This window comes from Melospiza melodia, chromosome 2 (assembly GCF_035770615.1).
Source record: "Melospiza melodia melodia isolate bMelMel2 chromosome 2, bMelMel2.pri, whole genome shotgun sequence".
NCBI classification, from domain to species: Eukaryota; Metazoa; Chordata; class Aves; order Passeriformes; family Passerellidae; genus Melospiza; species Melospiza melodia.
The window spans coordinates 116040173-116064243 of NC_086195.1; the positions used below are offsets into that span (position 1 = coordinate 116040173).

The 24071-nt window shown below is 43.4% G+C and overlaps 1 protein-coding gene across 1 annotated transcript in view; it reads right to left on the reverse strand.

The window, feature by feature from the left end:
• Positions 1 to 17359, reverse strand: part of EFNB2 (ephrin B2) — a 49670-nt gene extending 32311 nt beyond the window's left edge. The window contains exon 1 of the mRNA XM_063149645.1: positions 16200 to 17359. Within this exon, the coding sequence (XP_063005715.1) occupies positions 16200 to 16327 (128 nt within the window). The 5' untranslated portion in view covers positions 16328 to 17359. The remainder of the gene's footprint in view (positions 1 to 16199) is intronic.
• Between the last annotated feature and the right edge of the window lie 6712 nt (positions 17360 to 24071).

Sequence of the window (24071 nt, forward strand, 5' to 3'; positions counted from 1 at the left end):
CTCTAAAGTTATTCATTGAAAAGTTTATTAAGGAAATATCATGAATACTAATAACACAGTATGTTAGTCCGTTACTTATAAAACTGCAAACTGAAACAGAATACAGAATTACATTCCACATCAAGTCCTTACTGTCTAAAGAATGTTTTTTAATTAGTATATGTATTAATCATCTGACTTTTGAGAAAACAACAACATTCATATTTCAAATATCCCTTAGTCCACCGGAGAGATATTTAAGCAAGGCAAAAGTCTTACCAGCTTGATGCAAGCAAAGAGAATTTTCAGGAAAAGGCTAGTGATTTCAGTGAAGTAGCAGAAAAACAATTTCCTGTTTCCCATAAACACTGCATTGCATAAAATCCGAAAACAAAGATCAGAGCTCTCTGCAAAAGCTCTACACAAAACTTTCATGTCAGTTTTTGTCATATTCAATACCATGTACAAAAATATGCACGTGCATATAAGGTATACACCTGGCTGTAAATGCTTTTTGTGCAGAAGCAGTGATTTTATTGGACTCATCGCTCTCGACTTTAAATAGATTAAGTGAACATGAATTCAATGAGAACATGATCAGTAACTGCTGTGGACAGACAGAAAAACAAGCTTCATCAAAAAAAGATTAGTGTGGAGTCTGCCTTAAAATGGGTACATAATTTTATGAGGAAAAAAGGCACTACGCTTCTGCAAAATCTTTGCAAGAAAAAATACCCTAGTGTGACACAGCAAGATGACAGACTGGCTTTATACACAGACTAGTAAATGAAACTTTGAGAGCAAAAAAAGCATAGCATTTCGTATTATTAGAATTCTTTTAAGTGAGTTTTGGAAGCTACTTTTCTTTACCAGTGCAGTCTTATTAAATCATTTTAATACTACAGGAAAGTTTTACACAACATGCTAAACAGGGATGTTTTTGAATTTAAATAAAATTGAAGAAGTTTAATCTGCTAACCTTTATTTATATGTAACATTTTTCCACACAGTTAATGAAACAATTTATGTAAGGAATAGCTGCTGGCATTAATGGGACTTGCAGGCTAGCAACTAAAAGGAATTCAAACAAATAAATAAACAAATATATTCACGCTCATCCCTTAAGATCTTTAATGGCAAGTACCACATTATACAAAGCCAAATTGAGAAATATTATAACATGAGTTGGTAAAGCAGCAAGTCCTGTATTTCTCACTTCTACTGTAAGGGAAAAACCTATGTTCAGGCTCCCCTGAAATAAACCCACAGCAAACTCATAACTGCTTTGAAACAGTTCCCTGAAACCATAGCTGATCTCCATTCTAGGATTTGGGGTACCTTATTCGCCTCACTCTTCCTCACCTCTAAAAGAGCCCATCTCCTTTCAGACTACCTGGGCCAAATGCTTGCAGTGCGCTGAAAAAGGGAATGGTAAAGGTTTTATATTGTTTTAATCACAATGCTGGACACAACATGTCAGTGGTGCCACCATTTCATGTCCCACAAATAGCCATGCAAATGGGCACTGGTCTTGGTGCCTTTTTCTGGATCTATTCTTACATCAGTTTCAGGACTTTCTATTTACTTCAGTAGGTCAAAACGATGCAGTATGTTAGCAAGTGAAATCTTAATAGCTAACACAAGAATGATTCTGTAGCATTATTATATTTTATCAAAATTTTTAGTGGACAGGGAATAAGGAACATGTATGAAATTTTAATTTAAATTTTAATTTAAATTTTAATTTTCATTTATCCATTCATTGCACTACCTATAGGAAAACACTAGAGGAAAGCATTTAAAATACAAGGGATTTCTAATACGTGTAAACCAAGGATGGGCTTAGAGTGCATATGCTTCTCTCCAAAGGAAATATTCTTTTGCATGGACCTGCTGGATTTGACAGTCAAATTGTACCATCACATCACAGTTCTAAAGGCACAGAGTTTCTACTGTACAGAGATACCCACAGACACCATTCATCTTCAAACACATCAGAAAATGCCCTAGCTGATCTCCTGGATCTGTCACAAGCTTCCTTCAACAAAAAACTCTTATGACTAGCGCTCTTGCAGAAATACAGACACTTTTTCATTCCACTCAGCTTAGAATCATCCCAAGTCTAAAGATGCCTTGCACTTGAGAGAGCACAAACCCTGCAGCCACGAGGTGATATTTTGCAAAAACGTACCCCTTTCACCCTTCACGTATATGGAAGGTCACCTGCAACCCAGCACATCTTATTGGAGACACTCAAGGAGAAAATCTGCTTCCTTAGAAGCTGTGATGTGTGAGGTTACAGATGTGATCTCGTTCTTCATACAAAGTAAGCAAGCCAAAGCAAAGGCCGCAGACTCCCCTTCAAGGCTACCCCAGCCCTGGGCTGCAGCAGAGGCAGGTCACTGTGCAGTCCCTCTCCAGGGAATCATGTCATCTCAGGCTGGGATCATGGCATCTTGGAATGACCACAAACACGGGGCACCAAGAGCCCCCTTTCCCCAGCCCTCCATCCTGCCTCCAGCCACCTGGTGAGCAGCTGCCAGAAGGGTTTTGCTGTTAGGCAGCGTATCTGCTCCAAAGGGATGTCATCTCCGCGTGCCAGAGGTGGCTCAGCTTTGCTGGAAAGTTGCCCTTTCCCTTGCTGCTTTGGCTCTCACACACAGGAAAAAAAGCAAAAAAATCCACATACATAAGTAAAACATTCAAACCAGCTAGTGTTTTACCCCTCCATCCCTACTAAATCCAGAGTGCAAAAATAAATACTTGTGTTTCCCCACGTACAAGTCGGTCATGTTTTTCCTTGCCTTAAAAAACTTACGAGAGCAAACACTTATTTGTCTTTTCCCATGCAATGGGTTTTTTGCACAAGAATGTGAAACCTGGCTCAGAACACTTGCCACAATGGCAAGGCCTGAAATGTTGCAAAGATACGCAATCCAATCCTTTACTAAATCTATGGATTTAAAAAAATATATAGATTTTATATTCAGTTTTCATATATGACCTCCACATAAGGGACTATTAATAGCAATTAACTTTTTGTATTAATGCAGAAAGCCATTACTGCTCTGCTTAAAGTACTTAAAGCACCAGAGAATTCTGATCCATTTACTAAATCAATTCCTGTTACCACAAAAGAACCACTAATGTGCTTCATGACAGTCTTTTAAGTAAGGAGCAAAAAAAAAAAAAAAAGGTTGAGTATGACCAATGTTCTATTTTAAAGTGTATTATATTAACATTTCATCAGCATTTACAGAAATATGAACCTCACAACAGTGCTGGACTTAGTCAGCTTCAGCAAATGGAATCATTGCTCACTTGCTCTCATACAAAAGCACGGAAACACACAGGCACATGCTCCTTCTTGTTTCATTTCATTTCAACAGAAATGTGCTTTCTGTGTAGAGTTTAAAAACTGCAAGTGGCTGCAGTGGAAAGCAGCAGCCAGTCTGTATAAATGGCTTACTCTGAGAAATTTCTGAAAGAAAAAACACTCAGTAGGTGCATTGTAATTAGTTGCTCTTTCTAGTTACCTCTTGACAAATGATGCATGCGGGTCTGGATGAGAGCCCAACTCTTGACCCATGCCACCACTACACACTTCAGTACTTCAAGCAGAAACCCCTAGCCTCAGCATTCTTTTCATTTTGCTTTCTCCAGAAACGTGGCGCTAAGTAATGCACAACATGAGAATCAGAGATGATTAGCAAAGCTGGAATTCTTTCAGAAGTGCTTCATATAGCTAGGTCCTAAATATATCTGAAGAAAGTTTCCTGCCTTTGATTCTTTCCAAATAGGTAGCATGTTTCAGGGCTCCACTCAAGGACAGAAGTATATGGAAATACACAGGACAAACACTACTTCCACAAGACTTAATGATACACTTTGGCAACGTCTGTAAGCCTTTCAAACAGAAGATATTCTTGTGATCATTACTTTAATATGGCAATTATAAGCCTATTGAGAAATGCAACTTTTGCCACAAAAGTACCCATAAAAATAAACATTTTTTTGATAGCACTTTACTGCCCCCTTTTGCACTTTAACATTAGAACAGGTTTCAGTGTGAGCATACATCTGAGGAAGAGTGTGAAGATATGGGCTAGAACTACAGGGCATCATGTTTAGTCACTAATACACTCTCAGGCACTGCTTTAGGGACATCTTCCACTTGCCTACACTGCAAACAAATGAAACATTTAGCTTTCATTGTCCTTAATCTTGCAGGGAGAGATCAGTAATGGATGGTTTAAATTGCTGTCTTCCATTGCAATCTGAATGTTTATGGGTGACTGGAAAAGAGGGGGATATTGCTCATTAACACTTGTAGTCTCTAGCATAATTCTCTAAAGCAAAGATCATCTGCAACTTGAATTCGGTTTATTCATCAGGATGACAAAGGGCTTTCGAGTCAGGCCATGCATATGTTAGCAATGCCTGAACTAAAAGGATGGGTGTATCCTTCAGAACAAAACTTCACAAACTGGCAGGCAAGAATATTTCCATGAAAGGTGAAGACAAGAAGCCTAGACATTCAAATACCCTGCAAGCCTAAAGGCATAAACCCGTTCTGCAACTCTGCAGTGCAATTACAGTCACTACAGAATCGATGTATGTCTGTGTGTGTCCACACAGATCTGCAAAAGGTAATAAATCTATAGTCTAGTGGCCAGTTATTTACAAAATACTAATTCATTATGACAGAGCCAGAGGAGGACCCATCCTGCACCAACCCTCGGCTTCCAATTGAAAAAGTCCATGTGCTGCTGTGTACACTTACATTTAAACTTAATCCATTTTCCTCTGTCATCCTACAATTACAATACAAGTCACAATAATATTAAATTTCAGTGCCTACAGCATTGCACAATTGAACCATTACTGTAATGAAAACTGACTCCCTTTGATATTAACACTGGTGTTTTCTCTCATTTGCTAGCCATGAAACACAGGAAGAGACCAATGTTGTTTTAATTAAAGAATTGTTGTTCAAAATATGCTACTGGGAATATTAAAGTAGCTCTTTCCTCTAATGGCAAAGATAATCAGGGATTTATATGGTTTGAATTTTGGGGGGAAAAAAACCAAAACCAACAACAACAAAAAAGAAATAATAAAAAAAATCTGTGCCATGAATTCAGCTCAACACAAAACCACTGCTCTACTTGACTTGTGCTCACAGGGGCAGGGTGTGCCAAACCCAAGAGATGGCACTTTATGGAAATGACACAGAGCAGTAGTTAGCATGGAACAGAAAGTCAAACCAAACCATGTGTGTTTCTTACACAAGTCACTAAAGCCTTTGCTTTTAGAAAACTAACAGAGAGCAGCTGGCATTTGCCAAAGAACTACTTTTTGAAAAGTGCAAACCAGATTGTTCTATTGCTGTGCTATTCTGTGCTCTTCTCTACCATTCCTGTTAGAAAAACAAACTTTTTATGTCAGCCACAATATAAGGATGCCAACCAAAGTTTGCAGTCTTCCTTCTCTTAACTACAGTTTGCTCACACCTGTACAGTCTTGTTTCAAGACATGCTCCAAGCAAAGTCTATAAAAGAGGGCGGGGACTGTCTTGTTAGTTGATGAGACATTAATAATCGGTGATTGTATCTCCAATTCAAAGACAGAATTTCATCTACTTTGCAGTTGTTAAAAAATGTATTATTGCATACCATTTGCCTGAATAAGTAAACACTGGAAGTAGAACAAATTGTTAACTCACAACTTTCAGGAAAAGTTATGCCAAATCAGTAGCAGAATTGTGTAACAAACAATCCTTTTTTGGCAAATCATTTTTATGCCAAGGAGAAAATGGCCTTGAGCATAAATCCAAATGGGAGACCTATAATCAGTCTGCACTTGCTTCTTACATTAAACCCAAGATTCAGCCACTTGCAAGCACAAAGATCCTATGTTCCCACATCAAGTACCAATTTTTCCAAGGTTTGACTGACGTGCAGAAGCAGAATAAAACCAGGTGGCCACAGCCACCTTCAAGGCACTAGTAATATCTGACCTACAAAGAAATAAGATTTTGGCCCACTACATCTGAGCCTCTGAAATGAAGCTAAACTGACAACAGAGTACTTTTAAAAATTCTGTAAACATCAAAAATGTGCATTTGACACAACTGACAATCCTGCCCCAGATAGAAGAGTCCACTGGAGGGGTTCAGCAGAAAGCTGGGGCTAACAGGAGATCCAGCCACTCAGTTTTAGCCCACTGCCCTGCCTCTACTGCAGGGAGGCTCAGCCAGTGCACCCCTCTCGTGCAGGGGGAAACCTGGACTCTCAGGTCTCTCTCAGTGATCAGTTTGGCATTACACCAAACAGTGAGATAAAAAATGTGCAGAAAACTCAGTTGAAGCAGGGCTACCTGTGCAGCCACACTCCAGAGGCACAGCTGATAGACCTGATTGACCTACCAGCTGGCACAAGGGACACACTGACTACTGGCAAGCTATATATCTCTTTCCAAATGCAGACAGGGATGTAACTTCTGACATCACTTTCTGATTTTAATAAAGGCAACAAAGCTTTGGAGAGATCTGTATTTGTCCAACCCCAAAAAACCTCTTACACTGGCCTTGGTTCAAGACAGCTCATGCTTAATTCGTCCTGCTTCAGCAAAAATATTAAGCATTCAGCACATGCTCGTCATGAGCTTTTCTGAATAAGGACAGCTTCCCAAGTCAGGCTGTAGGAGCACAGTGCAGTCCTGCTTGCCTTGGTGTCTGTCACACACTGATCCACAGAATGGAAGACTACAATATGCTACAAATCTAATACGTGGCTTTTGGTTTTCTTTGAAAGGTGCCTGAAAACTGTCTGATACAAAGAATGATTACACCTTTTTAATATTTTTTTCAAGCAGTGAAGTAATCTGTATGCCAATGTGACTTTCCCTGTTCAGCTAATCTGTTCAGCTCAGAAAAACACCCTGGAAAAAAGAAACCCCCCAAAAACCTGAAGGTAAAGTGCTGTGCAGTGATTAAGCTGCCAGCTTTTGAACTAAACTGAAATTAATTAAACATGAGGAAAGCAACTGAAGTGTGGACAGAGAATGCTATGGGACTGCAAATCCTCAAAAGGAGTCAAGATGTTCCCAACTCCAAATTTACACTTTCATCTAGTCAGGTATAGAAACCAACTGCTGCTCAGGCAGTAGGTAAGCAGATGGCAAGCACCAAGCAAAAATGAAACTGTGAAACGATGCACCGCTGACGAGGAGTCAGAAGAAGCGCAGTTATGTGTGCTTCCACCAGTGCTCACTGCATAGGTTCCTTAAACAAACTGCTTCAAACTTGGAGAACATCAAAAGCCAGATGGGTCTTCCTGAATGAATCTGCAGGCAAGGAGCCAGGATTCCCGTTTGCTGCAGAAATAGGCCTGGACTTGATTTGAGTCTTCTTAGCTCTGACAGGCTGGAGTCTGGCAGAACTCCCAATCCAAAATAAAACAGCATTCAAGTGAGACTGGGTTTTAACTAACAATAATAATAATATGAAAATAAAATTTCAAATCACTCTTATTAGCTTTAAAACACACTTCTCTTTACAGTGCAGCATTCACCTTCCCCATTGCTATTCTCTGGTTTGGGTATATAAATAAGAGCCCTATTCAAACAGAAGCTAAGAAAACAGTGAGAAGCAATTTGCAGCATCACAAATTTTTCGGCCTAACATAATTTCACTATCTAACCTATCCTGCTGTGTAAAACAAGCCAAATAATTTCTTGTTTTCCATTGACACATGTAAAACTTGACTTTCCTTTAAAGCATACAAAGCTCTGATCCTACCAAACAAAGTTTTGTAAATCCTATTTTAGCCATTACCCATGAGACATTTTTAAAAGAACACTACAGGTAGGAAACCCATCTTATAGTTATGTATATGTCATACATCAGGAATGATTCACCTAGCAACACAATCCTCTACCAACCTTTATCTTTTTTGGCTTGGAACTTATGTTTAAAACCAGAAGAAAGCACAGACTATTACATCAAAGTTTAAATCAGCTGCATTATAATTATCATGCTGATACCTCAATAAACACTGGGTGTTGGCTGGCCAGGATTGCCAAAAAAGATAGAGGTCCTGCCCTTATTTGCTGTCTTTGACAATGTATATAATCACATCAAAGGAAAGTTCTCTGCATCACAGCTAACAGAAAAAAAAAATCATCTGTACATTCTCTTTCCTGGAGTAAAATTAAAGAATTTTTTCATAACAAGAAAGTTTAAATTTTGCCTATAATGAAAAATAATTATAATGTGAAACCCTTTCAGGCTTGCAGGACTTGCAGTACTCACTGAAGTCACTGGAGGCATTTTCATGAAGTTGAACGACCACTAGATATGCTAAGATTAAACCTGAATTTACAGGGACAGAAATGATTAAAAAAAAAAAAAAAAACCCAACCCAGATAATTCAAAATTACACTGAAGACACTTCAAGTTTAGGAGATTTCTGTGCGCATGTTTTATCTTTTTTGGGTCTTAAGTCTATCTGGGGGTGGAGGAGCAATGCAAAACTGGTTTTTGTTCTGCCATTTTGTTTTCATACCTGGCTTCCAGAAACATACTGAGCTCAATGTACGTGTTTTCTCAAAGCCTGTCCACGCTTCAGTGTTGGGGTTTTTTCCCCCCCGTTTAGGGAACAGGAGTGAAAACTGAAAAAATCTCTGTTTTAAATACACCTTCGAGCTTCTATCAGGGAAAACTCCTTAAGGTGAGGGGGACCTGGAGGGGAAAGACTCTGGATGCAGGGAGAGCTGGGGTCCACTGTCCAGGATGCTCTTCGTAGATGATTCTCCATCTCTCTCTGTGCCCTGCCAAACCTGTCCTGCCTTATCTGGGACATTTCTGAAATGTGACATGACAGGCAGGTTCGAAAGCTAAACTTTGGATAATGGTGGGCAAACAAAGGACATCGGTTTTTGCATTATTTCTTTAATTACTTTAACCCTTGTTCGAACAGAAAGCATAAGGCCAGAGTAATTCAGCTTCCCCCTTTGTCATTTGCCTGCCATAAATATGCACCAGTCTGCATTTGAAAAGCTGAAGGAGGCTGCAAGCTTGCTGGACATTTATCATGCTCTGTTCCCTGTTAACAAGCAAATACTTTAGTTGAATGGCCCATTAGCAATCATTGTCAAATGCAGAATGCAAGGTGCTTGAATGTGACCGGCCTGTAAATTAGATGAGGTTGCCCCTGTGCTTTGGAGAATTTCAGCAAATGAATTGGACCTTTTGCTATAGATTTGTGAAGGTTAAGTTTCAACACAGGAAGCCCATCTGAGCACTTCAGGTCCTGTGAATTCTGCCAATCCGTTCGGCTCCCTATATGCACTTGTTAATTTTTCATTTGTTAAATCACATCAGCAGCTTGACAGTTTGGGGTCTGGAGTCCCCTTTTCAGTCAGAATCGTGAAGATTTCCAGCATACTATTGGATAGGGTAAGAATGATAAAGTCAAGCATGTAATTAACATCTTCATATAAAAAACCCTGGAATAATCAAACAAAGAAAAAAAAACCCCAAACCAAATCCACTTTAAAAGTGTCCAAGCCACTGCCAAACAAACAGCATGAATTCCATTTTGCCGAGCTCATCCCAGGCTCCTTCCCAGTAAAGAAAGACACAACTGTTATTGTAGGCTTCGGTGTTTTTTCCCCTTGTGTCTAGACTGCGCTTAACAAATGCAGAGTGCTTTCTTCTCCCCTCTTCGCAGACAAATGAACGGCAATAAAGTAGATATTTCTCATTTGAATCGTACCCCTGATTTGCAATGTAATGCTGACTTTAAGTTGTGGGCGTTGAGGGTTGTCAGTTGGGTAGAAAAGCAAGTATTAACTATTTAAAGGCTCTTTAAGAGAAAAAGCAAGAAAAACCACATCCAAATAGCTGCACTAGGAGAGGTATATCACTACCTTTACAGCTGCAGATCACTTAAAATAAATGATTAAACAATAGCTATATTGTCTGCCGGCTAAACTCAAGGGGCTGACAGCAAACTACTCATCCCAGTGATTGTAAGTTGGCTGGGGAGGAGGGGAAGGGGGGGAGGCAGATGCTTATCTCATTCATTTCTAGATTTCAGCCAGCCTTTCGGAAATAAACACCACCTAGAGACAGAGCCAGAAACATTTGGTTATCTACAGCTTGACTGGTAAATAGGAATGGATGCTGGTTTGTTTGTGGTTGTTCGGTTTTTGGTTTTTCAGGTTTTTTTTTCTTTTGTATTTTTGCAGGATAGGAAACACAAGAGATGCTAAAGTATCACCTGGCCTAGGCACAGACAATACAGCATGTTTATCTTTGCTGCTCCCATGGAGTGTGAGATGGAGACCACAAACAGAAACACAGCTGAAATCAAAAGCTCTCTGTTTTCCTTCCAGATAACCCCAATACCAGCTCTCCCCTCTGTTCTCTGTGCCTTGCCAGTATGCTCCTGCCCGAAGCCCAAATAGATTAAGGCAACAAATCCCAAGTGCAGCCAATTCTTCAGAAAGGCTGCTGCTAGGGCAGGAGTTAAAAATAAGAATCTTCCACACCTCACAACTGCAGCCATCTCAAGTTTTAATCGGCCCCCATCTCGGCAAAAAGCAGTAAATGAAATCTATCTTTACCATATTATACACCACCAATGAGCAAGAACTGAGCAGCTTTTCTTCACCGCTCCAACCACCCCAAGCCACAAGTAGGCCTTTCATAGTTCCTAATCCCGGCCCCCAAGTTTTGTGCGGTTTTCACATAATACCTTACAGCCCGGAGCAAGGCCCTTAGTTTATAACACCCCTTTCAGAGACGTGTCATTTCTAACATCAAGCTAATCTATATGTTGCCATGGCATCACCCTTTATCTGCCTTTACATCTTATGAACTGCATGGATTTACCACATTATTTTTATCTGAAAGACAGAAAATGGTGGTTTTATTGCCATACAATCAGATTACTGCTGCTAGTTTCTCTATGCCTTTTTACCATACTTCAATCAAAAGGGATCAGTTTCTTTATACTCTGCCCTTGATTTACATTACATCTGTAAAGACCTAGTCTGGGTTGTAATCCCCTTATTAACTATGACCAGGGTTGATTTGCCTAAAAATAAAAGCAAATTGTGTCAGACCTTTTCACTTTGTTTTTGATTCGGAACTACAAAATGGATTACTAAAGAAATCTTCAGAGTTCACACGGCTGGTATAGTACTGAATTTAAAATGAGAATTAAACAAGTTAAACATGGGAGCTGTGTCAACGGTTTACATTTTCCATCATGGGAGAAAGGCTGAACTGCATTTGTCTTTGTGCTCTCTGGCTTTAAGGAGACAATGAAGCCACAGGAGATTTTTCCAAGCCCTTCTAACACTGTCCATTTGCCATCCTCCCTTCCTCTGCTTTTTCATGCAACTCCTCCACAAACTCTTCTCCCTTGCTGCTCCCTTCCCAACCCCCCCACAAAAACTTCCCCTTTTTCAAGACAGTGTGTTAGTTAAAAGTCCACATACTGTGTCACTCAGTATTTTAATCAAAATATTTCAAGCAGTTTAACATTCCTATGTAAGTTTCCACAACGCCTCACAAAGAATGATCTCATAAGCAAATCCATGTAGATGTATGATAAATGACCAGAAAAACAGGTTTCTTTATGTCAGAAGCCAAGGCAGACAGACATTAGGCACACATGAATAACATTTTAATCACTATTTTTTTTCTCAGAAGAACACTTTCTTCTCATTTGCAACAAGCAATTTCAAGTACTGCAGGTTTGCACGATGCATGAAGACCAGATCATAAAGGAAAAAAGGTCCCCAAAGGAGGCCTGCCTGTGGCTGCTGCGCAGGCTGAAAGGCCTGTCTATGCCAGCGTGCCAGAGCAGCCACCTCAGCTCCTCATTTCCCAGGCCAGCAACCTTGGCCGAATTTGAGAGGATCCAGAGTGTCACACCTCAAGCAATGTGATCTCCTTACAATAAAACACGTAAGAGGGAAGGGAAAAAAAAAAAAAAAAAAGAAGAAAAAAAAAAAAGAGAAGGAAAAAAAAACCCAGAGGAAGGCATTCTCATGTGTGGGAAGAGGGAGAACTTAAGTGATTTTAGCATGACTTTTAGTCACAGCCTTTCTAAAGGCAATTACTTCATTAAACCAAGTGAAATAACGTAGCACAGCTTACAGATAACATGCTTTAACATAATTACTATAAATAATATAGCAATTATATTCTACCTATGAAAGGCTGGGGAAAATAACCAGCTCAAGAAATCGGCCTTCGGTTTATTCTGAAATCATTTTGCTAATTCACCTGTGCTTCAGAGACCTGGCTACAAATGCCAGAACTATCAAATGGACTGACTGGGAGCCACCACTTGCTCCATCTATTAGCACGCCAAGTGTCAACAGCTCTGTTTTGGGTACAATTTAGGAGCATGTGTTTAAACAATTTTAACCTTCCACTCCTGTTTCTTCAGCTTGAAGCTGTAATTGCATAGGTTAGAAAGTGTAGTCCCATAGCACAGGACTCCCAAATAAATTCCTGTCTAACTGAGAGCCTCCCAAACATGTTGTGTGATATCGTTTTAGCAAGCTCTTTGTGCTCTGGCTGGCTTGCCTGTCCTGTGAAACAAGGGCTGTCCATTACCTACAGTTTATCATCCTGACAAAATGTGAGGAATGTGGATGTGAAAGCACTAACAATTCCACCCCTGGTGCTTTCTCCTTTTTTTCCCTCTGTATTAAAACCGACAAGATTAACCCAAATGCAAACTGCAGAGCATAGTTCAAGGGGCTATTCAATCGGTAGTGAATGTGCATTTGTTTACCTACAAAAATAAGAATTTCAGATACAATGAGAAGCAGACTAGTCTATACACTACTGAATAGAACATTTAGCAGGGTCATCAATTGTAGTTTATTTTATCAGTTTCTGACATGTTAGCATTCATTCAGAGGCAAGCTGTGAAATATCCCATATATAACTGGTTATCAGAGGGAGAGAAAAACAGCTATATAATCGAACTTAATCAGTGTCAAAGGCACCACTTATGAGGATAACCTTCCACATGTCACTAAGGAGACCCGCCTTGATCGCTGGCCCATAGCACACAGGGAAATAGTGACGATTAGACATAAGTGATGCTTTTTTGAATGAGATTTCTCTACTACTTCACTGAAAGGTGCCCCATAACATTACTCTGGTCCTGCATGTGAAAGGCAGTGCAGAGCCCTTGTGAGGCGAAACTAAGGTAATCCATGCTATCTGCATACATTTCTTGTCTTGGCAGAAACAACACAGGCAGAAATTCTCCCACTAAAAGGTGTCAACAGGAGTTAAACCTAGAGTTATTTTTCCTCTGTGTTTTCAAGATCAGATGATCTAAAAGTTCTTCAGATAAGTCTTTAAAGTATGCCAAGACCATCCAAAACAACGAAGCAATATAATCACAGGCATAATTATTTTATGGAGGTCACTTCAATCTCATGATTTGGTCAAGGCAATAAAGCAGATTTCTAAAAAGATAAGGGGGGACCAGGGAGGGGAGATCTGTGTTCTAATAGCTACCGCATGCTCTCCATTCCAGCCACCTGCTAGAAATTATAACCCCTAGATTTCAGTGCAAAACGCTCCCTTTCAGTTTACATGCTCACCTTAACCTAAAATTCGTTATTTCATACTTTATATTAACCTAACAACTTCTCCCATTTTAACTGCCTACCTGTTCAGCAGATTTTTGCCTTGAGACATTCAATGGAGTTAAATGCACAGCTTCCCTGAATAAATTAACCAGCATCAAAGATAGTTATTATTTCAAATCTAGAAAGGAGCTTTATTATTATACCATGCCAAGATCTATTCAACAGCTTCACTTCCCAAGCTAACAATCAGCTTGAATCCAGAGTGAGGACAACCTTCTCTAAGGAGAAATTATTCAGGATCCTTCAGGCAAACAAGTGTGAGAAGAATTAGTAAGAAATTCTGCTGGGAGAGGTAGAGCTGCCTCACCAGCAGCAGTGTCAGGAATGCATTTGCAAGCCTCCTCTAACTCCAGGCCTCCAAGAGGCCTATAAATCACTAGCCCCAGCAATTGAAAAGACTAATTTTAATAGTGTACTTCTTCACTGTGGTGATTAAGCCTCAATGAATCACTCAAGAAAATTCAATTACATCAGCAACACAACCTATTTTTAAGCGTGCATTTAAGTTGAAAAAGTAATTAGATATTATCATTAGATCTACCATTAACAACATTCAAACCTTTTTTGTAATCAAACAGTTTAGAATTAACTAAATGGAAACACAAATCGTGTTTGACAAAAGAAGCATATCCCCAGGCTCCGTGAGATGGGCTGAATTCAGCTGCTCGGATGCTTTCGTTTCACTGATGGCTAATAAAAGCCATCAAGGTAAGTTAAAAAAGAAGCGAAAGCAGGTTGGGGCTGGCAGCGGAGAGCCCCGAGCAGCCGGCTCTTCTGCTTTGGAAGAGTGACCTCTGTAGGCACAAACCCAGCGAGGCCTGCCATGCAAAAGCATTCCCCTTCCTCCTAGGCCGAGCCAAGGCTGTTTTCCACCAGCACAGCAGGCCCACTCCTGCAATGCAACCCCGGCTCTCAGCCTTTGCCTTTCGAGAGCCTAAACAGCCTTATAAAGCCCGCTTTATAACCGGCCCGGCCGCTTCATCCTCCCCAGTGACGCCGTGCCTTTCTTAAGCCAAAGAAAGGCTTCAGCTGTGCAACATCATGCAAGCGCTGAGCCAGTGACTGGAGGTAAATTTTAACAGGCTTCCCACCTGATGCATATACAAAATAAGTATTTGTCAATCAATATTACAAATAAAGACTCTGAATTGAGCAGTCCAGCGCGCTCCTGCCAGTTTCTTTTTTTTTTTTTTTTTTTCCCTCTAAGAAAGATTAGGAAACTTCTCGGTAAAGAGAAACAGAGCAAGTATTAAAAAATAATACAGACAGAAGTCTATAGTGATTTTTTCATTTAGTGAAAGCCACAGCAGATGATGACTATAAGGCAAGGTAACTTGGTAAACTTGAGATGCTACTCCTAATTCAAACTTTGAAACTTCAGCAAAGTCCTACAGATCCTGCCACCTGTGCAGGATTAATCCCTGATCCGGGAAATACTCCATTCATACTTGTCTCATCATCACCTAACATTTCCTCTACAAACTCCCCCAGGAAAACAAGACATGCACTTACTGGAGTTAATGGGAAACGCTAAATTCAATTAACACATTGTGTATGATTTAATTTTAAACATATATAACTGAAGATGGAGCATGCATATAAAAAAATTATTTTAACCCATTTCTGCTTTAAAATTCCCTTAACTCATTAGAGTCCTACTTCTTCCTATCGTGATTTTTGTTCTCTAAACTAGTGATTCTAATGACAAAAGTTCAGAGGCTCTCACAAGTGAACAAAGCCAACTTCCATTTTGTACGTCAAAAATCCAAGGAGACAAAAGAGAAGTAGCTTTACATCACTGCCTGAGACTTTTCTTTAGAACAGCCCACTTTTCAAAAAGTTCCTCTTTCTAACAGCAATAATTTTGTGAGTTTAAGTAAAGAGTTTTGTTGTTTTTTTTTTTTTTTTAAGATAACGCATCTCTTTTAAAAGTGAGCTTTAAAAGTGAGGTCCTGGGAACGCATGTACATTTTTGCTTGGGTTTGTTAATGAAGAATGACACTATATGGTTGTGTGATGGGTAATGCTTAGTTCATTACTCACTGACATGTGCCTTGATACCATCAACTCCACAACCAAATTTAGCCCTGTTATAAGCAGATGTAACTTCGCTGGAGTCAATGGGATGAGTTTGCATCTGCAGACGGAGAAGTTGGAGAGTATCACCCTTTCCTGGCAACTCAGCGCAGCCCGGCTCCTCCGCTGTTCCAGCCCGGGCGAGCCCGGACTTTGCCCGCAGATTTTATCCTGCTACCGCCGCACCACTCCCCGGTCCTCCCTCCTCCCTCCCGCCAGGGGCAGGGGGCGACGGGGCCGCTCCGCCGTCACACGAGCCACCGGCCCCGGGAAGAGCCGGCTCCCGCTGCCGGCCAGGCCGGAGCCCCCGCCGCTCACCGCTAGCGCACTCCGCCCGTCCCCGTGTCTGCCGGCGGCCGACCTGCGGCACCGTCCCGTCCCTCCCCCGCGCACGGAGGACAGCGCCGGTCCCCGGGGAGACGGCGGGCGGGAGCGGGATGGAAACTTACTTGGGGTTAGAGGAATTCCAATATATGGGGTCTAAAACGATGGACCGCGCCAGTGCAGTTCTGCATAAAACCATCACGGCTCCCCAGCAGTACTTCCAGGCGGAGGCATCTCGCCTCCGCGCTGCCATGGTCGCAGGCGGCACCGAGTCCTCCCCGGAGCCTCGCCAACTCCGCCGTGCGCCTTCCCACGCACCTGAGCAGCAACAGCAGGGTGGGTGCCCGGTATCCCAACAGCCGGGATGATTGATAGGAAAAAAAGAATAATTTAAAAAATTAAAAAAAAAATCAGTAAGGGTCGACGATGCACTTGGCGAGAACTGCAAGCAGATCTACTGAGTCATGTATGCCACTCGCATGTAGGAATATCTCCTGTGAGGTCAGATCCAAGCTACCTCCGAAGTAACAGCAATAGAAAAAAAAAAAAAATTAAAAAAAAAAGCAAACGCCTTAGTCCTTCCTCTTAGTGGGGGTCTCCCGGCTGCCTTGGAAGATGCCACTCAAACTGCCAACTCCCATTTGGATCCAGGGCGCCATACGCGTTCACAGTGTCTAAGGCCCGCGTGAAAAGGAGTAAAACAAAAAATAAATTAAAAAGAGGTAAAATAAAGGGTGGCGGGAGAAATAAAAGGGTCGGGGGGAAAAGGACACAGCTTCGGCGGGCGGCTCCTCCTGTATGTCTCTCACTGCTCCCCGCAGTTTGCAATCCGCACGGGCACCAGCTCGGGCTGTTTCGGGCAGCTCGGAAGCAACCGCGAGTCAATAAATCCACTCCGAGTCAGCTCCCCCAGTCCCGGGGAGGCGCATCCGCAGGGCTCCGGCTTCCCCGAGGGGCACTGCTGTCCTTGTCGCCGGCAAAGACCACGGAGCGGAGCAAGGAAAGAAACAGGGACGGACAATAATGATTACAAAAATAAAAAATAAAATAAACCAAAACGGGGGGGTGGGGGTCGCAGCGTCAAATCGTCCCTCTCCCGTTGCGCGACCTGCAGTGCGCGCCGCGGCGGCTGACTGAGCAAGAGGAACGACGGGCGCGGGACTTGCGCCGAGCGCAACCCACCGCAGAGGAGAAGGAATGGAGCGAGGGAAGAGAAGCGGCGCCAGCCACTGTCGTTCCCAGCGCGGCGCTTCCAACCTCCGATGCCGACGCTGTGAGTCCCCGGCGCAGGAGCGCGGCCAGCAGCAGCGCGCTGCCGTAGCCATATAAGCGCGGCCCCGCTGCCCCGCCGCCGCCGCTCATAGGGCCGCCGGCGGGCCGCCGCGCTGGTTGGGCGCCGCGCCTGTCACTTACCGCCGAGCGGCGGGCGGGGCCGCGCCGGGCCCGGCCGAGCGGGCCGGCAGGTAACACCCCCCGGCCCCGCCGCGCCGCGGGCGGCCGCTGCCCGCCGTGCGGGGAGAGTCCGCTCGCTCTGACTCACAGCGGGGCTGTGCGGGGGGCGCGGCAGGCCCAGATGGAGCGAAATCAGGAGAAAATAAAAGAAATAAGCACTAAACCCCAGCCTTTGCTAAAACTGTTTCCCAAGTACGCTGCCGTTCAAAGAGCGGGATCAGCGGCAGGGCCGGGAGGCGCGGGGCTCCCTCTCACCCTGCCCACCGCTGCGAGCGCAGCCCCCCGGGGGAGCGCGGCTGCAGGCGCTGCGCGGCAGCGGCCACCTCCGCGGCGCGGCGCGGGAAAGGGCCGGGCCGTGTTTCCACCGGCGCGGAGCTCCGCGCACAACTTTCTGCGGGTTCCTTGCTGGGATGGAGGCCTGGGGGTGCTTCCGCGCTAGCTTCCCACCGGCCCTTCCCACGGCTTCTGTGAGTTTTCTAAGTTTATCTGGTTGCGCGACAATTAGTCACGGGCCGTCTGAATTAAAGAAGAGTCGGACGTGCGGAACCCTCCAGAGGGATGCAGAACGGCGGGCAGTGCGGGGCTCCGGGGCCGGCCGCGGATTCCCTCGCCTTTCTCTGGCGATTGCTCAGAGACTCTTTCTTCCCCTCTAGATTTTCGTGGGGAAGGGGTTCGGACACAGGTCGTTTCCAGACGCCGCGTATCCCAATGACACGGCACCTTGCCCTTTTATTTCATTCTATCATTACTTTCTGGCCAGAGGGAGCTACCTGCGGGCAGCGCTGGAGATGCTTTCCCCGCGGCCTCGCAGGTCCCCCGGGAGGCGCGGAGGGCGCCGGGGGGTCGCGGGCGCTCCCGACGCCGCGCTCGGAGCCCGACACGCCGCGGCTGCCGCGGCGCTTGCACGGGGCCACAGCGCCCACTAGCGGCCGGCGCTGCCCTCCGCCGGGGGAGCGCTGCCCCGCGGCTGTCCCCGCCGCCGCTCCCCGCCCGCCTCCTGCCCGCTCCGGCGCCCACGCCGTTCCACCGGCAAAAGCCACCGGCAAAAGCCAAGCGGGGCGGCGGTACCGCTGCCCCGGGAGGTGGTACCGGGCTGGGGAGCCGGCCCACGCGAGGGGTCTGCGACAAGAGCTGTACCGAGGCTAAACAGGGGTGGTGTAAATGGCATAGTCGCTCCTGTGAAATCGAGGGGGTTACCGAATTTCTTCCAGTAGGGATTGCTTGCCAAAATAGTATCTGCAGAAAGGATTAAAAGTTAAACCCCAGTAAATTGCCGCGCTCTTTTCTGCCATTTCCCTACCTATTAGTCGAGGCATGCAAAGAACATCCTACCAAAAACCCTAGTAAAGAGCCAATTTTGCATAATTTTATTACTGAAGAAATATGTGTATTCGCTTAAAATTCGGCTTCGTGATGGTACTCGTCCGACTTTTAGACGAACGCCAAGAAGCTCTTATAAGGAAAATAACTGGCACTGTAATTTATTTCCCGGATAAATTTTGGAACCCAGCGTTCTCTTTCGACCCCTTTTGAACTAAACGGGTGTTTCAGCCCGGCAGAGCCCGCTCCTCCCGCTCGCAACACAGAGGAAAGAAATTGGAAGCGCGCTCGAAGCCCCATAGATTTTGAGTTAATTGTGTTCGGTAGTTCTCTAATGAAATCTACCACTCAAGAAAACAAGGAAATCAGTTTGCTTTTCACACAAAACATCGAATACGTTTTAAGTAAACTGCTTAATTAAATTTAATTTGCAATGAGGAAGGAATTGCAGATCCGGCGACGCAATTTGGTGAAAAAGGATCTGATTCCCGGGACGGAAACTTAGCACTCAAGTGGGAGCTTAGGTATCTATGCACACCAAGGGGCATCAAAGGAGAACTTCACCAGCAAGGGGAGGAAAGTACTTAATTATTAAACTTTTAAACAAATGTGTGGTGTGTAGCCGGTCGTGAGGCAATGTAAACACGGAGCCTGATAAATGCTTCCAGCAACAGAGACGTGTAAAATAGGTCTACCTCAATTTCGTGATGCTGCTGCTTCTGTTTGTTTAGAAGCAAAAGGTTACGAGCGGTGTTTTGTAGAAGTGGTGAGTAAACTGTGACCTCTAACTCTTCGTATCCTTGCTTTAAGTAAACCAGAGGAAATGAAGAGCCCTGGTATTGTCTGAAAATATCCTCTCGTAGCTAAATATATCACACGGCTCCTATTGTCCAGTGCCTAATCATTTTTACGCAAATACAGCTGTTTTACTCTACTGTCCAGCATCCTACCGATGCACACTGTAAGAGTATAAAAATCCAAGTCAATAAAATATTTTTTTCAGTAAAAACTAAGACAAAACTGGGCGCTTGCTTCCGAGATAACCTAATCAACAAAGATTAAGATATCCACAGAAACGCGGGCTCGGTGGCTACTTTGCTCGGCCTTTTTGGCCGAGGATCCGCTCCCTGCGGTTGGGTCGGGCCGCAGGGCCCTTCCAGAGCCGCGGAGTTTCCGACGGCTCCGAGCAGGGCCGGGCCGGGCCGGGCCGGGCCAAGAGGCGGGGGCCGGGGCCGGGCGGGGCAGGCGGCGCTCGGAGGGGCTGCGGCGGCGCGGAGCCCCTGGGCAGCGACCGCAATCCTTCCCCGGTCCCGACCCCTGCGCCCGCTGCATCGGCCTCCTGTCTTTCCAAGAAGCGCCTCGGACACGGGAGAAACGTGAGAGTAAAGGCTGGGGACTGGGGTTTCAAAGCAAAAAAGCCGACAAGTGCTCGGAAGTTAGAAATCGGCTTCGGCCGCCGCTTCTCTGGGGGCTGTTTCAGGAGGAGGTCCCGGCAGACATTTCGGGTTTCGCAAGGAGCGCGGTTTCCTGACAGACGAGCGCACAGGGAGCCGGCTGCGGGGGGAAATCCCGCCGCCGCCCCACGGCGCCCGGGCGGCCCGGCTCGGCGGGCGGGCATGGACGCACTAAGGGACGGATGGAGGATGAGCGCTGCCAGCGAGCAGGTGAGACCCGCCTATCCCTTGCCTTCGCTGAATATCTGGGACTTTGCAGTTTGTGCCGGTTAAACCTCTATTCCTGTACCTCACACTAGCTTGAAAGATAAAAAATAAAATTCTGTTCATCACTGAATAACCTCTTTCACCTTCTTTCCAGCAGTGATGTCGGCAATAATTAGGTAGATATGGGTTCTGGTACTACAAAATCTATAATGAAGGGTAGATAATCTGAATGGGAACAGGATTGAGCCCACAATCCCAGATTCTCTTTTAAACATCAGCCTAAACATGAAATTTTTGAAGTGGAAAAGCTCACCATAATTCAACATTATATGAAAATATACCAGTTTTGAAAGTCAAAAAGATATAACTCAATGGATACAATTACTGCTAAATTCAATAAAGAGCAATGATCACGACTGATGCTTATTCACTTAAATGGATTGTTTATCGTTTGTACAAAAGGCCAAGTGTGCCAGATACTGCAACAGCTCTTAATACATAATTCACACTGCAACAGTGCATTTTCTGCACTTATGGTAGAGTAAGTACATGTCTAGATGTTAATTTGTCTTCACCAAGTCCATTTTAGAACTGTAGTTTTGGTCAACATAGTTTCTTAGAAAATGAGTTTGGCTCCTCCTGGATACACTATAGAATTCAAGCAGCCTTGTAATAAAAATCGTAAAGACGTTCATACATCCAAACCATGTCTTTTAATTGTGTTTGACTAGACTTATGCTGACTCTCTGTACCACTCCTTGAAAACAAAAATATTTACATTATTCTATGGTCTGTGATATGAGGGGTAGGAAAAACGACCTGGGATCAAGCTTCTGCTACAGAACAGGCCTTTTATTGTCAAAGGGGATCTATATGTCCTTTGGAGCAGAGCTGATGCTGAGCTAGCATAACCCTCGATTCTAAGAGTCAGTCCATGGAAGATGATTGTACACATGAGGCTGTATGGTATGGAAATGTCAACAGAAACTCAGCACTCTTCTGCAGGCTAACAAAATGGTGGGATGGAAAGAGTGGAATAACCCTGAAATGCACATGTGGCAATACCAGCATGAGAATGGAACAGAGGTGCATGAAAGTCATGGTTCAGGCTCCTGCTAGACTGGCCCGTCAGCCCAAAACCTGGGCACTTCACCATATCCTCCTGCCTTGGAATGAGCCTTAGGCACACAGACAGCTCCACAGCTCTCTTCTGAAATAAATCCCCCCTGTAACACAACCTGGAAGGTGTTCATTGACTTTAATTTCACCTGCATTTTCACAAAGTTGAGACCTTGTAATGACAGAGCTAAGACCCCAAAAGCTCTGAAAATGTTTAATGAAATACTGCATGCAGTTGAAAGTGAATAATAACCAACATCTCCATATTTGGTGTACATGCAAAAAACAGCAGAAACTCATTCCTGAGGGCATTTTCCTGAGATGTTAATAGCATCACAAAGAGGGAGATATCAGCTTCAGGTCAGGAAGGACAATAGATAGGGTGAAGTGTATGAGGTGGCACATAGCTCAAGAGAAAAGGAGACATCAAAGGTCTTCTTTTTCAAGACAAGATAGGAATAGATGAACTGTTGATACTTTAGTGAGATTATACATACGAATGCAGTTGCTTGGCAGTGCTAATGTAATTGTCTTTGCTTTGTTAAGCTGCATGGATGCTGTCCTTCCAATACATTTCTCAGGAGTCAGCTTTCCACTTGGGCTTGGAAAAATGATGATAAATGAACATGCAAAGTTCAAAGGGCAGTTCAGCAAATCACCAAAGTAAGAGCACATGTTTAACATGCTGTTCTAAGGCCTTCCACGCTCCTACCTTTGCCAGACAGATGCACTGTTTCATATTAAAATAATTATCCAGGACATTTATGAACAAGTTTGGGAAAACTAAGATCTCTTCTGTTACCATATAAGGGAAATGAATACTGCTCAAGGTAGGCGGCAACAAAAATACCTACCTGCCTCCCTGGGGTGGTCAACGACACACAAAGTCCCAGAACAACCCAGAACTTGTCTAACCAAAATTTGAAGTTCAAACTTCAAACTGTAGTAAAATAAAAATTAAATACTGAACACAATCACCAACAGCATTTTCTCTATGCAGACACATGCAGGGAGCTCACAGTTTAAACACTACATGTCAGTCTATGTTCCTGCATACTTTGTGTTAAAAGAGTGTGAAGTCGTACGGGAATACAAGAATATCCTGAGTTCTTACCATCAAATGTCAACTTGCCCCCTTTCCAAACTATATGCATCTATATTTTTCCTAGAAATCAACAGTATCTCTGAAGTCCTACAATAATTTTAAAAAGAAAACCCTACAGCAATGTAAACATAACATTCACCCACACCAGGTCTACAAAGATCTGACACAGAGAATGCCTTAGGACAGCAAAGAGACAGCAGATTCCACCAACTGAAGTTCTACCCCAATAGAGGAAATCAAACCAAACCAAAGCAACGATCTAACTGCCTTTTTTTTTTTTTTTTTTTTTTTTTTTTTTTTTTTTTTTGAGGGCAGGGGAAAGAGAAACAGGCAGTGAAATGTGGAATGGTAGGCGGGGCAATTTCATTTGGGATGGGCATTTTGTCCCAAAAATAATCTAATCCTAGAGGTGGGACTGAAAATAACCTGGTAACATCTAAGCCTACACAATGTTACATGCAGAGAACAAATGTTGCTCTTTAGCAGCAAATTAGGTGATGCAGAACGAAATGCTTGATACCACAGCTGTATGTGTGATTACTTAGCTTCTTGCTTTTAGAAGAGGAAACAAAACTGCATAGGTCTGTTTTGAGTATTGACTTTTAATAGCTTGTTTCTCATAAGGGAACAGGGGATGTTTTCTGCTTTAGAAATACAGGTATCAGTTGACCTTTAAATACAGCCTGCTCCTGCCAACAGGTCATGTACATGATTTATTTGGCTTCAGCTTTTGTTTTTATGCATTAAGCAACTTTCAACCTTCTTCTGTCATACAATATATAGACAAATTTAAGTACAGTAATAGTGTGGGTATTTTACCATCTTCACATTTTCTTGACATACTGGACAAAGTGATACACATCAGTCTGTCCCCAAGCCCCAGTTTCAGACAAAGCTTGTTGAATACTGCTTTCAGTGGCACATTCAACTTGCTCCCGTATTTAATTTGCTAAATCTACAGAAACAGATCCTTTGGGAATATCAGGAACTATTTCCAGCTTTGTCCAGTGACATTCAAATGCTCAGGCCAACTACTGGTAATTTTATGGTTACTGTCATTTTATGGTTACTACAGATGTTGCACAGACAGGAAAAAGTTTTAGAACTGGACAAGCTATAGTAATCTAGATTTTGGAAGAGGAATTACATACAAAAATGGGGACTATATATATAGTTTTCAATCTGTAGTTTCATTTTTCAAAATAAAACCTGTATATATAAATGGATAATATTCAAGATCTGTATAACAGTTGCTTTCTGGCTAAAACAAAGTATTTAGACAGAATCTCACTTTCTGTTTTTCAGTTCAAATATACTAGCCAGTCCAGTCCTTTGGGAGA